Here is a 16,981-nt window from a genome sequence, read left to right on the forward strand (position 1 = left end):
CTTGATAGGGCCTTGGTCAATGATGCATGGATTCATTTATTCAATTCAAGCCATGTGGAATTTCTTATTCCTAATTTTTCGGACCACTCTCCAGCACTTGTCTCTATCTATGATGATCAGATACAGGGTAAAAAACCTTTCAAGTTTTTCATTATGTGGATTAAACATCAAAGTTTCTCTACCACAGTTTCTAATGTTTGGCAAGAAAAAATTAAGGGTTTCTCTGTGTATTCAGTTTACTCAAAGCTGAAAATGCTGAAGGTTGCTCTTAAGGTATTAAATAAGAAACATTTCCATAACATCAGTGAGCAAGTCCAAAGGGCTAGAATTGCTCTGGAGAATGTTCAGGAAAATCTTCAAAACTCCCCCTTTGAGTGAGCAAGTCCAAAGGGCTAGAATTGCTCTGGAGAATGTTCAGGAAAATCTTCAAAACTCCCCCTTTGATCCTGTTCTTATTAAACAAGAATGTTCAGGAAAATCTTCAAAACTCCCCCTTTGATCCTGTTCTTATTAAACAAGAGAAAGAATGTCTGACTACTTTTAACAGGCTTATGGATTGTGAACTCTCATTCTTCCAGTAAAAAGCTAGGATAAATTGGAATTTGCAAGGTGACAGGTGCTCCAGTTTCTTTCATGCTTTGGAAAAAAATAAAAAGACACCAAAATAGAATTGTGGTTCTATACAACTACAGAGGTGATAAGATTACTGATGGAAAAGGCATTGTTGATGAATTGGTGGATTTTTATAAAAGCTTAATGGGTACTGCTATAGACACAGCTCCTCCTGACATGAATATCATCAAGTCTGGACCTTGTTTAAATGAAGCTCAAGCTAATTACCTGTCTAGACCAGTCACTAAAGAAGAAATCAAAGCTGCAATTTTCTCTATGTCGGAGTTTAAGGCACCAGGACCTGATGGGTTTAATGTGTCTTTCTTTAAAGCTGCTTAGGACATTATAGGGGATGAGGTTACATTGGCCATTGAAGACTTTTTAAGGACTGGAAAACTTTTAGGCACGGTTAATTCCACCTCCATTACTCTCATACCAAAAGTGCAATGCCCTAAAGTTCCTTCAGATTACAGGCCTATTTCTTGTTGCAATAGCATCTACAAATTCATCATAAAGATTCTAGCTAATAGGATCAAGGAAATGATGGGGTGTCTGGTTAATGAGGCTCAATGTGCATTTGTGAAGGGTAGGTTGATCTCTAATAAAATTATGCTTGCCCATGAACTGGTGAAAAGTTACAGTAGGAAGCATTTATCTTCAAGGGTGATGTTAAATATTGATATAAAACAGGCCTTTGACTCAATCAGCTGGGGATTTATATCAGATATGCTCAAGGGGCTGAATTTCCCTCAAGTCATGGTGAACTGGATAATGGCATGCATTACCTCTCCCAAATTCTCTATTTCTCTAAATTGATCATTTCATGGATATTTCAAAGGTCAAAGAGGGCTTAGACAGGGAGATCCACTCTCACCTTACTTGTTTATATTAGGCATGGAATATCTATCTAGGAGCTTGAATCTCTTAGATAAGGACATGAAATTCAAATATCATCCCAAGTGTGCAAAACTCAAAATATCTCACCTTATTTTTGCTAATGATTTGCTACTATTCTCTAAAGGAGATTTCTACTCAGTGTCCAAGCTCTATCAATGTTTCAAGGAGTTTAGTGCCATTTTTGGTTTGGAGGCAAATATAGAGAAGAGTTCTATCTATTATGGTGGTGTTGATGATAATACCATAAATTCCATTCACAATCTGCTGAGATTCTCTACTGGTACATTGCCTATCAGGTATCTAGGGGTCCCCATGACATCTAAAAGATTATCTTTCATGGAATGCAATCCATTATTTACAAGGATAATTGGTCAGTTTCAGAATTGGTTAAAACATAGAAAACTTTTCTATGTTGGTAGGTTGCAGATCATCAAAAGTGTTATCATTGGAATTCAAATATTTTGGACTTCAAACTATATTTTGCCTGTCAGAGTACTGAAAAAAATAGATGAGCTTTGCAGAAAGTTCCTGTGGGGTAATTTTGATCAATCTTTTAAAACTTCTTTTGTCTCGTGGGAGAGGGTGTGCATGAGTAAGGATCAAGGGGGTCTGGGGATTTTTTCTGCCCTCAATTGGAATGTTGCTTCAGCCATCAAGTGTATATGACACATTTATACAAACAAGGAATCCCTATGGATAAAATGTATTCATGAAAATTATTTAAAACATTCAGATATTTGGCAAGTGGTTGCAAAGCCTGGTGACTCCTGGATGTAAATTATTTAAAACATTCAGATATTTGGCAAGTGGTTGCAAAGCCTGGTGACTCCTGGATGTGGAAACAGTTGATTAGAACAAGGGATAAAGCAATGGCAAGTGGTTGCAAAGCCTGGTGACTCCTGGATGTGGAAACAGTTGATTAGAACAAGGGATAAAGCAATGACTTTGTGTGGTGGTGAGAACAATCTGAAGCTGCTGATCAGTTCCTGCTACAAAAATTCAAAACTCAGAATCTCTGCCATATACTATGCTCTCTTACATTCAGCTAATGAAGTGCAATGGACCAAAGTTGTTTGGGGAAGATTAAATATCCCTAAACACTCATTCATAAGCTGGTTAGTCTTTCAAGACAGACTTCTAACAAAGGACAGGTTATATAGAAGAGGAATCATAAATTCTAATCTGTGTAGCCTATGCGATGGTGCTTGCAGTGAATCCAGGAATCACTTGTTCTTTGAGTGTGCTTTCTCTTGTGAAGTATGGAATAGTATCATGGATTGGATGAATTTTAATTGGCGTTCCTGTCATTGGCATCATGTTTTAGAGTGGTTCACTGTCAGACAGCGTGGGAAGGGGCTTAAGCAGCTACTCAAGAACCTGGCACTGACAACAACTATTTATTACATTTGGAGGGAACGCAATGTTAGAATCTTCCAACAAAAATACAGGAGCACAACACAGCTAATTAGAGAAATCAACACTGATATTTGGATCACCATACTCAACAATCCATTAGCTAGATAAATCAGAAATGTGACTTCTTTTGTGTGGTTACATTTTCATTTAGAGATATTCTGTTGAATGATTTTGTACTCTCAGATTCTATCTGAGCATTTGATGTCATATATCTTTCATATTTGGTTATGAATAAAAATTTTCATTGACAAAAAAAAACAAAGACGTCACCAAATACGATCTCACTTGAGAGTTTGGGCACATGTGCCGTGGCAAATATTTGTACTCTAATTAATAAGTTGGCGGGCCTTTAATCTTAGTCTTGGGTCCTGGGCCATAACGAATCCCTCCGATGAACGAGGCCACATACTTTGCTTTGTACCTAGCTGCATTCTCACCTGCGAGCGAGGTCACATACATTGCATTGTACCTAGCTGCATATTCGTCAAGTGCTGACATCGTTTCTTTGAATATTTTACCAAATTTGTTAGCACGTAAAATTGAGCTTTTATCATATTCATCCCCCAAATTGTTAATTTTAAATAAATCTCCAACAACAAATAATATAATTAAATAGGCCAAATTAGCATTTTTAGTAGGACCTTATTTACACATGATATATCTTTTCACCGGAGATATTAGGTATTAATATCGAAATTGATTCGGTTAGTTTTTCCATTTAAAAAAATATCAATCTAGTTTTTTTTAATATAAAATACTATCCAATCCACGTCAAATGTTGATATTAATTTTATAATATTGTTAGTGAAAGAAGAAAAAAATGGTCAAATATACTAAAAATCTTCAACGAGATCGGTAGCACCAATAACCAAAGCCGCAATATCCAACAAGGAGTCTTAATTAATTTGATCCATTAGTCCGCCCGTTAAATAATCACAGTATTTCACAAAAACGGGTTTGCCATTTTACGAGATCTATATCATTTGTCCAAATGTTAATAGTGTTGGATAGCAGGTTGTTGGGCCAAACATGATTCCCATTCTGTTTTGGTTTTGGTTTTAGAATATTGAGATTCCTAGTCTGTTTTGGTTTTGGTTTTAGAATTATTGGATTCCTAGTCTGTTTTGGTTTTAGGGTTTATATATATATATATATATATATGAACGTTTTATAAGAGATTTGTAGAGAGAAAAAAGAGATTGTTTTGAGCACTTTGAGAGGTAGATTTTCTGAGAAGTGAGTTGAGATCTTTTGGTGAGGGTTATTTTGAGTGTTTGAGAGTTGTAACCCATTGTTTTTCTCCGCCATATAGTGAAAACCCCCCATCCACTCTCCATGGACATAGGCAATTTACCGAACCATGTAAATCTCTGTGTTTGTGATTGGTTTGTGCCGTTCTTTTGTGAATTGCACTCATTGGTTGTTCTTCTCTCTTGTTCGCCGACTCGTGTGGGTGTTTGGTTCGTGAGCACACTTCCGCCGACGCGCAACAATTGGTATCAGAGCAGCAATTAGATAACATTGCATAAGGCTAAGAGAAAATTATTCTCAGAAATTTTCTGCTAAAAATGACATTTGTATATTATACAGATTTCACTATTATTGAAAAAAATATTCTAAACTAATTGTACTACAAAAATATTTGATCCGAACATATATTCAAAATAGTTGCTTCTTTTCCGTAGGAATCAACCAAAAAAAAAGAATAAAAAAGAAAAAGAAAAAAAAGAAAAAGAAAACAAGAAAATATTGTTTAATTTTTGCATCTATCACTAATTTGATTTTTAATGTGTTTTATTTGAAGTAAATCAAGTATATTTGTCCAAATGTCTTAGAGTCTAACGATTAGTATAATCCGACGTACAACTGACTGTCTATCTATGTATATTAATCAGAAATGTGGAGGGACATATCAGCTCCTGTTTAGTAGTCCTGATAATTAAATGTATTCAGATCGTAAGTGAGAATGACCTCATTTTAGAGTTTGAGAAGACACACAATATTGTTTATTCCCTAAATTATAGAGGGCAAAATTTCCTTCTAGACTATAAGGATAAGATGTTAAATCTTTAATAGTGTTTCTTAAAAGTGAAAACATTGAAACAAAATTTAGTATTTTGGGGGTTCTTTCTGAAATTATACCTTAAACGAATACCTCACCGCTCGGAGCTCTCTTTTGGCTGCCAGCGGCGCCAGAGGCTTCTATAAAAGCCCACACATTTCTAAATATTCCCTCACCAAACCTCAACGAGTACAGTTTTTAGAGGTTGATTCTATAACTTATTTCTGGGTTTTCTTTAATTATCTCGAAATTTTAATTTCTTAACATTTTGTTTTCTTTTAGTTGGCTTCATCGTAGCAACATGATCGAGCAACTTCCCTCTAATCTTGATGCTTCTGCGGATCCACCTACTCTCTTTGATGGAACCACAAGGCAAAAAGAAAAATACTTTTGGCGTTTTCTCAATAATTTATTAGCATGTTCTTAGTTTTTATATTAATGTTTTTTTTTGTGAATTTAAAGGTTGTATGTATCCTACATATGCCCGTATGCTCAGAGAACTTGGATTACAAGGAACTACAAGGTGAAAAAGACCCATCTCCTTAATTAATTATCAATTATTTTGTTGCATGTTGTTGAAATTTTTAGTGAAAACACTGACTTGGATTTTGTTTATGCAAATTTTGGGATCAGGGTTTGCAAGAGAAGATAAAATTGGTCCCAATTAATCTCCAAAATAGGCCAACTTGGTACAAGGAGAAGGTGTACCCAGGAAATAAGGTAATTACTTGTAAATCTTTTGTTTTTTATTTCTTCTAAAAAATTATGTTGGGTTTTCTTATTTTAAACCCTCTGTTTTATTCTTACACCCATGTGCTTCCAAAATTGTTTATAACCCAAAATACACAAAGTAATTTTATCTTATATCTAAAACTTAATATGCTAAAAAGTACATGAGTATATGATAAAATGTTGTAATTCTATTAGATATAAAATTATATCTCTCAACCCTAGCCACGTACTACTTCAGGTTTGATGCACTGACATGGACATTAAGATGATATCAAAGCAATTCAAGTTTAAATCTTGCTGACCATGAAATTCTAAGTGAATTTTTAAAAAATTGGCACATGAACTTGAGGGGCCTTCAACCTGCACATACATGTCATATATAAAACTACACACGCGCGTGCGTACACACACACATAACCTCATCCTAACACTGGAGTTTTGGTGTAGTAGCAAGGAATTTAAGAAGTTCAACCTAAATTACTACAATATTTTTTAAATAAATATAATATTTAAAGTGCTTTAATATAAGGGTCAATATGAAACAAACCAAGATAGGTGTTTTGGGTGTATGAATGATTTTGGAAGTGGGTGAATTTAAAAATAATTCAAGTTAAGTTTAAAATAAAAAACTTTTTTTGCTTCCAAATTTATGTTTTTTTGTTGTTGCGCTAGTTTATAGTGGTAATTTGCACTTTAGGTGCCTGCTTTGGAGCATAATAATGAAGTTATGTTGTTGCGCTAGTTTATAGTGGTAATTTGCACTTTAGGTGCCTGCTTTGGAGCATAATAATGAAGTTAAAGGGGAGAGTTTGGATTTGATCCTAATTTGCACTTTAGGTGCCTGCTTTGGAGCATAATAATGAAGTTAAAGGGGAGAGTTTGGATTTGATCCAATATATTGATGAAAATTTTGAAGGCCCGAAGTTGCTTCCTAAAGTAAGAATGTATCCTTCTTAATTTCACCATAAGTATGGTAATATTTGTCACAGTTCCTATCTTTCTTTTTGTTTTTGTTTTATGTGGACATTTCTTCGATGTTTTTGATTTGTAGGATCCTATAAAGCAAGAGTTTGCCACCGAGCTGTTGAGTTACAGTGACACTTTAAATAAAGTTAACTTCTCTGCAATTACATCTAAAGGGGATGCGCGTAATGAAATTGGTGAGTTATGAGATTTATGTTTTTTACTGAAGAGGAAGAAAGAGAATGATCGAGGATCATTAACACTTACTAATTTAGACTACATGATGTTCATTAGGTGCTGCTTATGATAAGTTGGAAGAAGCTCTTGCTAAGTTTGATGGACCATTTTTCCTCGGCTTCATTAGGTGCTGCTTATGATAAGTTGGAAGAAGCTCTTGCTAAGTTTGATGGACCATTTTTCCTCGGTGAATTTAGTCTGGTAAGAATTTGTTGGTGAAGAAGCTCTTGCTAAGTTTGATGGACCATTTTTCCTCGGTGAATTTAGTCTGGTAAGAATTTGTTGGTATTGTGTCTTTGATTTTTTGTATAACTTCATAAGAATTAAATAGGGTTAGAGATCTATCATGATTAGGAGATTGGGTCTCATCATGATTAAGAGTTGGAAACCTAATCTAATTAGGAAGTTATGCTAGAGATAGGGTTTTGATTTCCCTATATATGTTCTTCGGTTGTTGGAGGAAAAACTAAGGAGAGGAGAGAAAGCCAGTATTCTTATAATCTAGGGTTAGAAGAGGGCGTAACCTGATTCAAGAATATTGTGCAAGAGGCGAGAGTTTTGTAGTTTTTGTCTGTATAAAAGATTACATTATTGAGAGAGGGTTTCGCAATCTTTTTCCGTTTAAAAGATTGTAAGGAGAAAGCTTTGGAGATAATATGAGAGTTGATTATGTATGTCTGGTTGAGAGATTAAGAGATGAGAGTTGGGTGGATTTCTCGTATTATTTCCCGTGGACATAGGTCGAAGTTGGTCGACCGAACCACGTAAATCTCGGTGTTCTTTCCTCTTGATTGTGGTTGTTTTATATCTTGTCGATTGTGGTTGGCTTCCGAGTTGCACAGATCGTAGTAGGTGGGGAGACTAAATTCCCCAACAAGTGGTACAGAGCCATGATGTTGGATCCGAGAGCGAGTTCGTAAGACAGATGTCGTACAAAAGTGAGGATCGGTGACGTTACCAGAATCAAGATGAAGAAAAAAAAGAGGTACTGTAGCAGGGAATTCTGTAGTGGCGGTGGGAACACTATTCACGTGGGTGAGGATTTGCTTACAAACTATTAAATCAAATCCAACGGTGCAAATTGATTTGTCTTTTGATCGAGGATTTAGAGGCAGATTTTGGTGATCTAGGAGTTGTTCCTAGGATTTTTCGACGTGCTGAGTTCTTTTTTAACATCATCTTTTATCAAATTCAATCTCTATAGTGACTGATTTGAATTTTGATTGTGGTTAGAGGATGATGACTTCTTCGGGTCGAAAGTTTAATATTTCGCTATTCAACGGCGAGACAAATTTGATGGCAGATAGGGCAAATGAGTATGCGACAGATGAGGCTGGTGTAGAGAATCAGATGTGATTCTAGCAGTAGAGTTGTTAGCATATAATTATTCAGTCATCGCGGGAGCAGTAGTTGGTTCGTGTGTAGACTCGAGGAGGACAGTGCCAGATTAGGTGGAGTTTGCAAGCAGGTACGATAGAGTGACACACATGCTGATGGAGATGGTGGCATTGAACTTGAAGACGATGAGCGCTCATATTCGGTCCAAGCCAAGTGATGGAGGAGATGGAGACATCTGGCTCGTAGTGTGGAGTAGGAGAGGTGTACCGGTATGAATCGAGACGAGCGATACAAGTGGAGTACGAGGACAGCAAGTGGGGGAAGGCCACTGTCAAATTCAGTTTGAGAGGAGAAGCATGGTTGATTTGTTTCTAAGTCAGAGATGGCAAAGATCTCTTGGTGCGCACAAGAGAGGTGTAGGCACCATAGCGAGACAGCTGAAAGTGAGGGTCATACGAACATCCAGTTGGAGTGTAGGTGTTTTGATTAGGAGTGCAGGAGCTTCGATTTGAAGTGCGAAAGGAATAGAAGACACTAGCGGGAGAGATAATGTTTCAATACAACAATGGTAGATCTTCGAGGTGGCTTGGGAATCAAATCCAAGGTGGAGATTGTTGAGATTGTGTCTTTGATTCATTGTATAACTTCAAGAGAATTAGATAAGGTTAGCGGTCTATCATGATTAGGAGATTGAGTCTCATCATGATTAGGAGTTTGAAACGTATTCTAATTAGGAAGTTAGGCTAGAGATAAAGTTTTGGTTTCCCTATATATGTTCTTTTGTTGTTGGGGGAAAAACTAAGGAGAAGAGAGAGAGCCAATATTCTTGTAATTTAGGGTTAGCCGAGGGTGTAGCTTGATTCAAGAATATCGTGCAAGAGGCGAGGATTCCATAGTTTTTGTCCGTGTAAAAGATTACATTATTGGGAGAGGGTTTCACAGTCTTTGTTCGTTCAAAAGATTGTAAGGAGAGGGTTTTGGAGATAATATTAGAGTTGATTATGTATGTGAGGTTGAGAGATTATTTGCTTTAGAGTTATGCCTTCGTTGTGTGATGTCCCTTTTATGAGGCAATTAATATAGCCTTAGACATAATTACATATACTATGAAAGATGAATGACTATCTTGTCTTCTGTTCCTATCACAAGTTAGAGGTCGTCATTGCTTCATGCATTTCAAGACTAGCATCTCATTACATCGATGAGATGTTGATTATTGATTCCTATATATCGACTTCTAATCATCTTCTAAATCATCATTTTTATTAGGTGGACATTGCATATGCACCGTTTGTTGTTGAAAGGTTCAAGCCCTTGTTTTCAGGGATAAAGAATTATGACATCACCAAAGGGAGGCCAAAGCTAACCAAATGGATTGAGGTACATATAAAAGCATACTAAAACTTAGGCATGACTATTTGTATATTAATTCCATTATTAGTTTCTTTTAGTCTTTTATTGAGCCTTCTAAGTATGGAGTTATATTTCATCGCCTATTCCATTTTTTTGATATGAATAAGTCTTTGATTTGAGCCTTCTAAGTATGGAGTTATATTTCATCGCCTATTCCATTTTTTTGATATGAATAAGTCTTTGATGATAATAACAAACTAATTTATGAATTATGAATCGCCTATTCCATTTTTTTGATATGAATAAGTCTTTGATGATAATAACAAACTAATTTATGAATTATGACAGTTCTAATTTTTTCTTTCAACCCTCTTTGTAGGAGTTGAACAAGATTGATGCTTATACAGCAACTAAGCGTGATCCGAAAGAGATACTTGGTGGCATTAAGAAGCGGTTTGGGGTAGGGTTTGTTTTGTTTTTATTTTTATTTTGGGTGTTCTCTATCTTTTTAGATTCATTATTGCAGACCTTATTATGATAAGCATACACTATATTCAAGCACCTAATTTATAATTTGATGTTTTTATTTCTCAGATTGAATAAATGTCCTCGACCCTCCTTTGCAGGTTAAGTATAAAATCGGTCACCTTGTTTCTTTTATTTATGTACTTGTACAACATAAAAAATTATTCGATATTTATACTAGTTAATTACAGATTCAATATTGCACTGTAGTGAATTATCCACTTATTACCGCCAAATTTTCTTATTAGTAATTACTCTCTAATGTCCAAAACATGTTCCCTCTCCTCATTTGTATCTGTATAATATGAGTGTATTTTGAAAACCAATAAGAGAATAAGGGTCTCTATGCAATACTGAGAATATCAGGGTATGTTTTGTGACAACCACATGACATGTACATGAAGCTAACTCTGTTAAAGAGGGCCAAATGCTAAAAAATACTTACGAGGTAATAAGTGACAAATATGCTATATTACAGGACGGCGTATCTGAACGTCAGGAAAAGAACAAAATATAAATGTTACAGCAAGAGTTGGGCTATATTTTATAGCTTATCAACTTATGAGAGCTTGAATATTGTACCATTTTGTACTATGTTTCTTTCTCGTTGTGTAGCTCATGTTTCTAGTTTGAATAATGCAGGTATAAGGCATGTGAGTCGCTGTCTTCTGCTTTATGAAGTATCGATAAATAAGTAGGGCTTGAGTGGTTTGTTTGTATGTTGTATAAATGTATAATAAGTGAGTATCAAGTAGTGGTTTCTGTTTTTTAATTATTTTTTAATTCTACACTCTGGGTGCTGTTATGTAATGCTTCATCCATGTACTTGTGTTGATACTGGTTTAATTAAGATTGTTGTTATCTACATGTCAGCCTTTATTGTTGTTATCTATGTGCTCACTGATCTAATAACATTGCTCTTGTGCTGTTGGATTAGTTGATCATTAGGATTCAGAAATTAAACGTTTTTTATTCTGGCACTGTTCACTAATAATAAAAAAAGGATTAAAGGAGGACTCACGCTAATTGTACTTACGTGCGGGGAAAGGGTTAATTTTTAGATATGCTCCTATGGTGGTGTAGCCACCTATACCTCTACATAAATATTTAGATATTACTGTTTTGCTCTCAATTTACTTAACGTTTTAGTTTTTTTTAATTAAATAGAGGGCAGAAGTTGATTTTTACATGAGATCTCAGCCAAACTCTGTTGGATCTGAGTTGCAAGAATAGAGGGGGCTGGTGGGTGTGAATAGATTTGCTACAGTTTTTCACTAAAATACAGAATATGCAGCAGAATATAGAAAAATGAAAGCGAATAATAACACAAGAGATTTTTATAGTGGTTCGGATAACAATCTTATATCAAATTTTCCTTCTCAGGAAGGAGCTTCCTCACTATGTCAAGAGTTCTCTTGAATTACAATCCGAATCGGTTGGTTTATAAAGACCGCACCCTAGAACCTAATTGAAACCATTCGTCTAACATAACTCTCCACATTGAGTAACACCTAGACTTAACTAGTCCCAACCCTCACGGCTTAAGTACGTTGTAAAAATAAGTTTGAAATAAACTATCAAAAAATAGTTTAAGCACAAATTTAAAAAGATCTTACAGCTCTTTTGTTAAGCAAACATTCCTTTTAAAGATTGAATTGAAGCACGATGAAAAATAATGTTGATGTTGAGACCAAGGCAACTCCTCTTGCTAAGACGATCTAAAGATGTTGAGTGAGAAGAGAAAGAGTTTGTCGAGGCTTCGAGGGTTCAAATTATAAATCAATCTTCTTCTCACAAACCCTAGAATTTTCTCACTTAAAGCTCTCTCTTTTCAAACCCTAGAACTCTCCTTAAATATCATCCTTTTCAATCTTAAGTAGCCTCTCATAAATTAGGAAAGAGATATCCAAATCATGGATTGGGATCCTCTACTAATGAGGACCCTTCCTAAGATCTCTTCATGAAATCTTGGCCTTTAATTTATCAATCAAAGGTCATGATCTCTTCATGAGGTAAAGTAGGGAGGAGGAAGAGAATGAAATCTTGACCTTTAATTGATAAATCAAAGGCCAAGATCTCCTCACTAGGAGATCTTAGCAGGTTCCTCATTAGTAGAGGATCCCAATCCCCAAATCATAGTGAAAGTTGGAGATGAAATGGATCAATGAACAGTTGTGATTAACTCTTCAAATCTGCCAACTACCGTCATCACCATCGATGGTTCCTCATGACCAATGATGGTTCCCTGAGCACCATCGATGGGTGCATGTAGATCATGGTAGTTTGATTTTGATTTTATAGAAATTTGTAATTGCTCACCGTACACCATCGATGAGGTGTGGTGACCATCAATGGTTCATTGTTGATCATCGATGGTTTGAAATTAATTTTCTGGATTCCTGCCATTGTACACTATACATCATCAATGAACCTTCACCATCGATGGGTCATTGTAGACTATCGATAGTTCCAATACTAAAATTAGCATAAATATTGATTTTCCCATCATTTCGCCTTGTAATCTTCATATACCTCTTTTCACCTATACTATATCATCTCAAAAAAATATTAGTAAACAAACGATAATTTATTATTACTCAAACAAAAGCTATTGTATGGACTACGTCCTAACAATCTCCCCTTTTTGATAATGACAAACTTAAAATTTGAAATGCTGAAATACATGCATATTACGTCCTAACAATCTCCCCTTTTTGATAATGACAAACTTAAAATTTGAAATGCTGAAATACATGCATATTTGTGATATATATACAACAACAATAAATAATGACAAACTTAAAATTTGAAATGCTGAAATACATGCATATTTGTGATATATATACAACAACAATAAATATAAATACATTGTCATACAAAAAGAAAAATATGTAACGCTACCCCTGTAGAAACGGCAAAAACGGCGACGAAGTTCAGGAAAAACGAAGCAGGAATCAGTTTGAGCTCTGGTCGGTCGACCGCGGCAACATGTATGATTAATCGAAAATGTATACACTACAGGGTAGGTTCTAGATCTTTTTACGGTCGACCGCGACGTCAAGTACGGTCGACCGCTGACCCTGTAATTGATTTTTGAGTTTCTATCATTTTGTCTGGTGGACCGCGGCGTCAAGTGCGGTCGACCGTGACTCGGGTTTAGGCCTGTGCTTCGTTTCCTATTCTGTTTTGGTTTGTGTTTATTTTGGAGTGAGTAAGCAGCCAGCCTAAGGCTGTCCTGAGACCGCTTCGCTGTTATGCCTTCTTTTGATATATATTGAAACACGTTTTAGGGTTTCTTTAAGGTAAAAAGAAGAGACTTTTGAGTAGTGTATTTGGGAGAGATTTGAGAGTTTGATTTATGAGATTGTAAATCCTAAATTGTATTCTATTTCTCTCTAATAGTAAAAACTCCCCCTTCCTTGCCCCGTGTGTTAGACCCTAGAGGTGGGGTGATTAGGGTCTTATGCTAATCTAATCCGATTATATGCCAATAAAAATTAATTAATGAGTTATCCTAGCAAGTATGAAATACAACAAGTTATATGAGCTAGGATAAGCAATATGAACAACAAGAAATATCCTAGCAAAGCGATATAAGCAATATATGATATATGCAAGGTTATGAAACTAACACAAGGGGTAAACAATATGAACTAGATAGTGGATCATATAAATAATGAGACAATGACAATATGAGCAATGAGCACAAATATAAATAAACGCCAAAGCACAAACACAATCAAATGATCACGGAGTTCGGACCTTCCGTCCTACGTCTCCGCTCCCCACTCCCGGGGAGAAATCCACTATCACAATCGGGTTTTCTACGTTCACCTGAATAACGTTTATACCTTACACTCGGTTTTCTAGCTAACCGAAAACTTTATAATCAACACTCTTGCAATCACACTCTACACCCTCACAAGTATTGGACCTAGCCATGTCTCCCTCAAGTGCTCGGTTACAACCTCTCCCTAGGCTCGTCAACCGACGCCACTCCTCTTGGGATGATCCCCGACTCTCACCACACACTCCTCGTTCTCTAAACAAGGTGAGAACTCAATTAAGCACAACTCTTAGTCACAAACCCACAACCCCAAATTATACTATGAATGTAATACAATAAGCTCAAAAGGTTGTGTGTGAACAAAGAGATATAAATCAAAACTAAACTCAATGTAGTTCTAGCTTAATAACAATGATAATCAAATATATAAAAGAGCTAGAAATAGAGTTTAGAAAACTTCTCAATAGATCAAGAGTTGAGAGAGAATAGTTGGAAGCTCAAACTTCAATAGATGATCTCCTCAAGCTCTTGTGGAATTGAATTCTCAAACTCAAACACCCAATTGCTTAAAAGCTTCTAAAAAACATTAAACAAACTTAAACCCTTGTTTAAAACTCTTTAAACTTGTTTAAAATATTTCTTAAGTGCCCTTAGAAGTATGAGGGCATGGGGTATATATAGGCTCATGAAACAAGCCCAAAAACCCAAAAACCAAGCAAAAAGATAAAATAACGGATATATCAAAATCTAAAAATATAGCCATTATGGTACAGTAACTTTGTGGGAAGGTTCTAGACATGTAGAATGACATGTTAGAGAAAGAATTTCTGAAAAAGCATTTCCCAGTTGAGAGAAAAAAATGTTTGAACACAAATCTGCTGACATACATGATTTTGTAAAATCAATTGGGCACAGTAAATCAACTCCAAAAATAGTAAAATTTTGAGAAAAGTTTCTAAACATGTAGATAAATATTTAAAAGAAAGAATTTCTTGAATATCACTTCTCATTTATGAAAACTCATCTGTTGTGTAAAACATGCACGAACATGTGCACGAACAAAAACATGATTTTGTAAATTCCATTAAACATAACAAATCAATTCCAAACTTGATGAAACTTTGTGAAATGTTTATAAACATGAAAACAAACATGTTAGAAAAAGAATTTCTCAAATTTAATTTTCATTTGTGAAAACTCATGTATTTTGCAAGTGTGTCCAAAACATGAAAACCCAAAACCATGCACGTATATATATAACTATATATATACATAGAAACCAAATACGTGTGTGTATATGATATTGAGCTTAAGGTAATTAACACACATAATATAAAACCTAAACTAAGTTACCCAAGCTAGATCTTGATCTTCATTAAGCTCGACTTGGTACACTTGCAGATGAAGCTTGAACTTGGATCTTAAACTTGAATTGTACATAGCTTCACCTACTATTCCGCCAACCTCCATTAGATATTATCATTGAAGCTCTATTCCATCCATCCTCCAACACGTTGTTTGCCTAGAATAAATACGAAAACACAAACACTAGACAAACAACATTAGAAGTAAATTGTTTGTTAATCATCATCAAAACAAGAAGGCCAACACCGTGGACGTAAGCACATTGCCGAACCACGTAAAATTTATTGTCTTACTGTGGTATTTGTGTTGGTTTATTGTTTGTGATTTTATCTCACTTGTTCGTGCTCTTTTGTGTCTGAATTCCACTGCGCACAACAAGTGGTATCAGAGCATCAGGTTTGGCTTGGGGCTCGTTTGGATGATTATCTATAGGATTGTCATTTGAAGAGATTGGATCGTCAACATGGGTGAATCAAGTACATCAGGATCGTCTCTTTCGAAGGTGATACAGGTTTTGAGCATCAATTGTAGGCGTCAAAAATTGCTTATGGGTTTCCGCATGCAGCTCGAGACGGAGAGAAGATGATAAATATAATTATCTGAGTTAAGGAGGATTATCTGACAATGACAAGTCAATGAAGTGAGTCAATGAAGCGTACGAACCAACGGGACGATAGAATGACGAAGAAACGATCCGATCAGGAATTACGTTTCACTCACAAAAGATGAAGCGCCACTCATGTATTGTCCACTCTACATATGATTCACTTATGGGAGGTTGTAAATCTTGTCTTCAAATTTCTAACGCACCTTGAACCACATCATTCCGAGGTCGGACGAGAGATTTAGAGCCAAAACACTCGAGACAGTCTAGACTGTTTCGCACCTACGAGATACCAATTGTGTCTTGCACATTTTTACCATGATACGATTTGAATATGAAGAATATCAAAAGATAAAAGTTGTAGGTCTCTTTGTCAGATTTCGAACGCATCTTGAATCATCTCATTCTGAGGTTGGACGAAAGAGTTAATACTAAAATACCCGAGATAGTCCAAGCTATCTCGGACGTGCGAGACAGTCAAAGTGACCCGCGCCCAGGTCAGCTCCTTATGTGTTTTCTGATAAGATTGGCTTCTAGAACTCCTCAGGATCATCCATAAGTATGTGGGGTTATCTTTAAATGTGTGGAAGCTGTTACACAATTGAAAACCCACCTAAACGGATAATAACGGTTGTTTTTCGACCCTATCCACAAACACGACATTCCTATCCACAAACACGGCATTTAAAGCCTATAAATATACCCCTAGAACCCTCATAAGAGGAGATCTGAAGGGAGCTATGAATTTCAGAGGAGGTAGGGTAAGGTTCTGATGAATTTCAGAGAGGCTAGCAGATCTTGGTGAGTTCTTCGGCATAAAGAAGGAGAGTTCGAGAGATCTGAGACCCGTTTCCCTTTCCTCCGGATCAAACTTGGTTTTGATTTCGAGAAGAGTCGTAATCTTACTTGGTTGAGATTATCACTTTAGCGATTGCTTTCTTCGTAAAGTGAGAACTTTGATCAATAATTCTGTTAACCAGATCTGATCCGTAGGCGGTCCATGGATAAACCCCGGCACATGCAAAGATCTCACGCAAGCAGCAGGAGATAAACTACTGTTGTATATTATTTGAAGGAATTGTAATCTTTA

General features: G+C 35.9%; 1 protein-coding gene across 3 annotated transcripts; it reads left to right on the forward strand.

Annotated features, from left to right (window-relative positions):
* Positions 5,113-11,002, forward strand: LOC109843822 (protein IN2-1 homolog B-like). 3 transcript variants are annotated; one of them, XM_020412787.1, is made up of 12 exons: positions 5,113-5,191; positions 5,270-5,359; positions 5,450-5,510; positions 5,621-5,707; positions 6,557-6,655; positions 6,771-6,879; positions 6,977-7,014; positions 7,155-7,190; positions 9,527-9,637; positions 9,990-10,070; positions 10,205-10,236; positions 10,778-11,002. In XM_020412787.1, exons 2-11 carry the CDS (start codon positions 5,289-5,291, stop codon positions 10,211-10,213), a joined length of 702 nt encoding a protein of 233 aa, XP_020268376.1. In that variant the 5' UTR covers positions 5,113-5,191; positions 5,270-5,288; the 3' UTR covers positions 10,214-10,236; positions 10,778-11,002. The 3 variants fall into 3 exon arrangements, with proteins under 3 accessions (XP_020268376.1, XP_020268375.1, XP_020268377.1); XM_020412786.1 differs by lacking the exons at positions 6,977-7,014; positions 7,155-7,190 and adding an exon at positions 7,047-7,120; XM_020412788.1 differs by lacking the exons at positions 6,977-7,014; positions 7,155-7,190 and adding an exon at positions 7,047-7,120 and having other exon boundaries at positions 10,205-10,230; positions 10,773-11,002.

Source organism: Asparagus officinalis, chromosome 5 (genome assembly GCF_001876935.1).
Source record: "Asparagus officinalis chromosome 5, Aspof.V1, whole genome shotgun sequence".
NCBI classification, from domain to species: Eukaryota; Viridiplantae; Streptophyta; class Magnoliopsida; order Asparagales; family Asparagaceae; genus Asparagus; species Asparagus officinalis.